At 32.8% G+C, this 2,727-nt stretch overlaps 1 protein-coding gene across 1 annotated transcript in view; it reads right to left on the bottom strand.

Moving 5' to 3' along the window:
• CA5B (carbonic anhydrase VB, mitochondrial) overlaps positions 1-2,727 on the bottom strand; it is a gene marked incomplete at its 5' end in the record, with an annotated part of 11,144 nt that continues 8,417 nt past the window's right edge. Inside the window, one exon of the mRNA XM_010858793.1 lies at positions 1-735. Within this exon, the coding sequence (XP_010857095.1) occupies positions 556-735 (180 nt within the window). The remainder of the gene's footprint in view (positions 736-2,727) is intronic.

Below are 2,727 nucleotides of genomic sequence, written 5' to 3' on the forward strand. Positions count from 1 at the left end.
TAATCATATCATGTGTTAGTGATGACAACTAAGAGTTGAGGCACATATACCCAACTGAGAAGGCCTTATAAAAGAGTACACAGTCATGTTTTAAAATCAGATATACCTAAAACATAGCCAATGTTCAACCAAGAAGTGCCAGTCTGGGTCCTGTGGCTGTTTCTGAAAACCCTGCATTCTGGATGGTCAGTGTCTGTGCCTTACCAGTTGTTAAATATTTTGATTCTCATCCCTACTTATAACTCTATAGAATCACCAATTGATAAACATAAAAAGACAGCTCAAAAATGTTGCATGTAAAAAGATGTTACAGCTACCAACAGGTTGCTATAAGAGAAACTTGTATCTCTTACTGGTACTTCAGTGATAAACATCAGTAGCAATAAAAGTAAAAATTTGTTTACTAAAGAGCTTCCCTCAAAGACTAAGGAACACTGCCATACGAAGAAAGGCTCATTTATAATTATTAAATGCAGGCATTTAGAAGAGTCTAGTTGACAATATTTAAAGAAGCAGTATATATTTAAGCAAGATAACTACCTAGATAATGGCATCTTAGGGAGTCACTTGGCTGGTGGAAGGCTTGGGTTTTGCTTGTATGTTCAGCACATAGTCATGATGGAAGGATGAGCGGACAGTGCGGTTCATTAGGGGCTGAAGGGGGCGGAAGTTGTCCACCATTCTTTTCTCTTTCTCCCCCTCGGAAGTGAAGAGCAGGGTTCGAAATTGCTCAAGCTAGAAACGGAAACAGGAAGCATAAATATTTTCAATAGAAAGATAGCTTTACTTCATGAATAAATTACTTTCATTTTTACTACTTTCATTTTAAACTTGTATATATTTATATAGCTAAAAGAACAGAAGGAATTATGTACATCTGTATAAATAAAAGACCAGAAGGATTTATCCAAACAATGATTAACACTTAGTGGTAAGATTATAGGCAACTAGGATTATTGATGACAGCTAACATTTTTTTCGTACTGAATTTTCTGTGTTGAAATTTCATTTGAAAAGTTCTCACATGGGCCACTGACCCTCTGATTTATTTTATTTATTTTTCAATGTTATATCAGTTTTTAAATATGAAGGATAGTAATAGACTAAATGCATAGGTCCCCAAGACCAGTCTTATGAGCAAACTCTGTATTGTCATTTATTTATGGTGGTTATCACTACACAAATTTTTTTTTTCTTTAAATTATATTGTCTACTAGTTGCTATCTCTGTGACTTCTGGTTTCGATACATGGTTAGAAAAGCTTCCTCCATTTGGACGTATGAAAAGGTTTTCCTAGGCTTATCCTAGTACTTTTATGACAGTATTTTTAACACTTAATATGTCTGGAATATATTCTTGTCTAAGGTTTGAATGGTTGATCCAACTGTTTGTCCCCAAGTGTCTGCTCAATTGTCCCCATTGATCTTACTGAATAATCTCATCTTTTCCCCCTACTGAGCTGAGATGCAACCTTTATCATAAACTAAATTCTCATATCTACTTGGACATATTTCTGAATCTACATTTTTCATCCTATGATTGATCTCTTTATTTGTGTACCAGCACAACACTATTTGGGCTTCCTCAGTGGTAAAGAATCTGCCTGCTGATGCAGGAGCCGCCGATTCAAATCCCTCGGTTGGGAAGATCCCCTGGAGGAGGAAATGGCAACCCACTCCGGTATTCTTGCCTGGGAAATTCCATGGACAGAGGAGCTTGGTGGCCTATAGTCCGTGGAGTCACAAAGAATCAGACAGGACTGAGTGACTGATTACACAACACTATTTAACTATTGAGGCTTTGTAACTTGGTTGATTTCATCATCTTTCATTTTCTCTTTCACAATTTCCCTGGCTATTTATTTATACTTTTTTTTCCCCACATGAGGCCAGAAGTAGCCTATTTTTAAAATCCTATTGGTATATTTATTGGGATTACATCAATTATGGAATTCATGGACAATACAACTTAAGGAGAATTGACATTACAGGTATCTTTATGATGTCTTCCTATTCAATCACATGGAAATAATTTTTTATCAGTTCAAGTCTATTGTGTCTTTCAGGAGTATTTTAAGTTTTCTTGTTAAGCTGATTCCAAGATATTTTGTATTTTTTCTTTCCATTATAAATAGCATTCTTTCTTCCATTATATCTTTTAACTGACTGTGATTTTTGCAAGTCAAAGGTACTGATTTCTAGAAATTAATATTGTACTCCTCTAATTACTGAATTATCATATTTTTGTAGTAGTTCCTTTTATTGTTTCTTTAATTTATTTTTCTTTTCTTGTCTAATTATACTACTTCCAGAATAAAACTTAATTTAAAATTTAATATAGTAATATTCTTTTCCATATTAAGCATCCTACTTACTTTAGAACTGAGATCAATCTATTTTATCAAATTAGGGAAGTCTCTATACATTCCTATTTTATTGAAAATTAAAAAGAAAAACATGAATGTTGAATTTTGCTAGTGCATTTTAAGAATCTATGGGAAAAAAAAAGAAAAAAAATGGAAAAAAAAAAGAAAAAAAAAAGAATCTATGGAAATGATTATAATTTTTATATTTAGATTCATTGATATGATAAATAATATTCCTAGTATTGAGCCATCTTTGCATTACTGGAATAAATACTACTTGAACAGAGTATAATATATATTTCTTTTAGCACACTGCTGGATTCTGTTTCTGAAATACTATTTTAGTTTTTGTGTTTTTTTTT

The sequence above is a fragment of the Bison bison genome, unplaced genomic scaffold (genome assembly GCF_000754665.1).
Source record: "Bison bison bison isolate TAMUID 2011002044 unplaced genomic scaffold, Bison_UMD1.0 scf7180017855362, whole genome shotgun sequence".
NCBI lineage: Eukaryota > Metazoa > Chordata > Mammalia > Artiodactyla > Bovidae > Bison > Bison bison.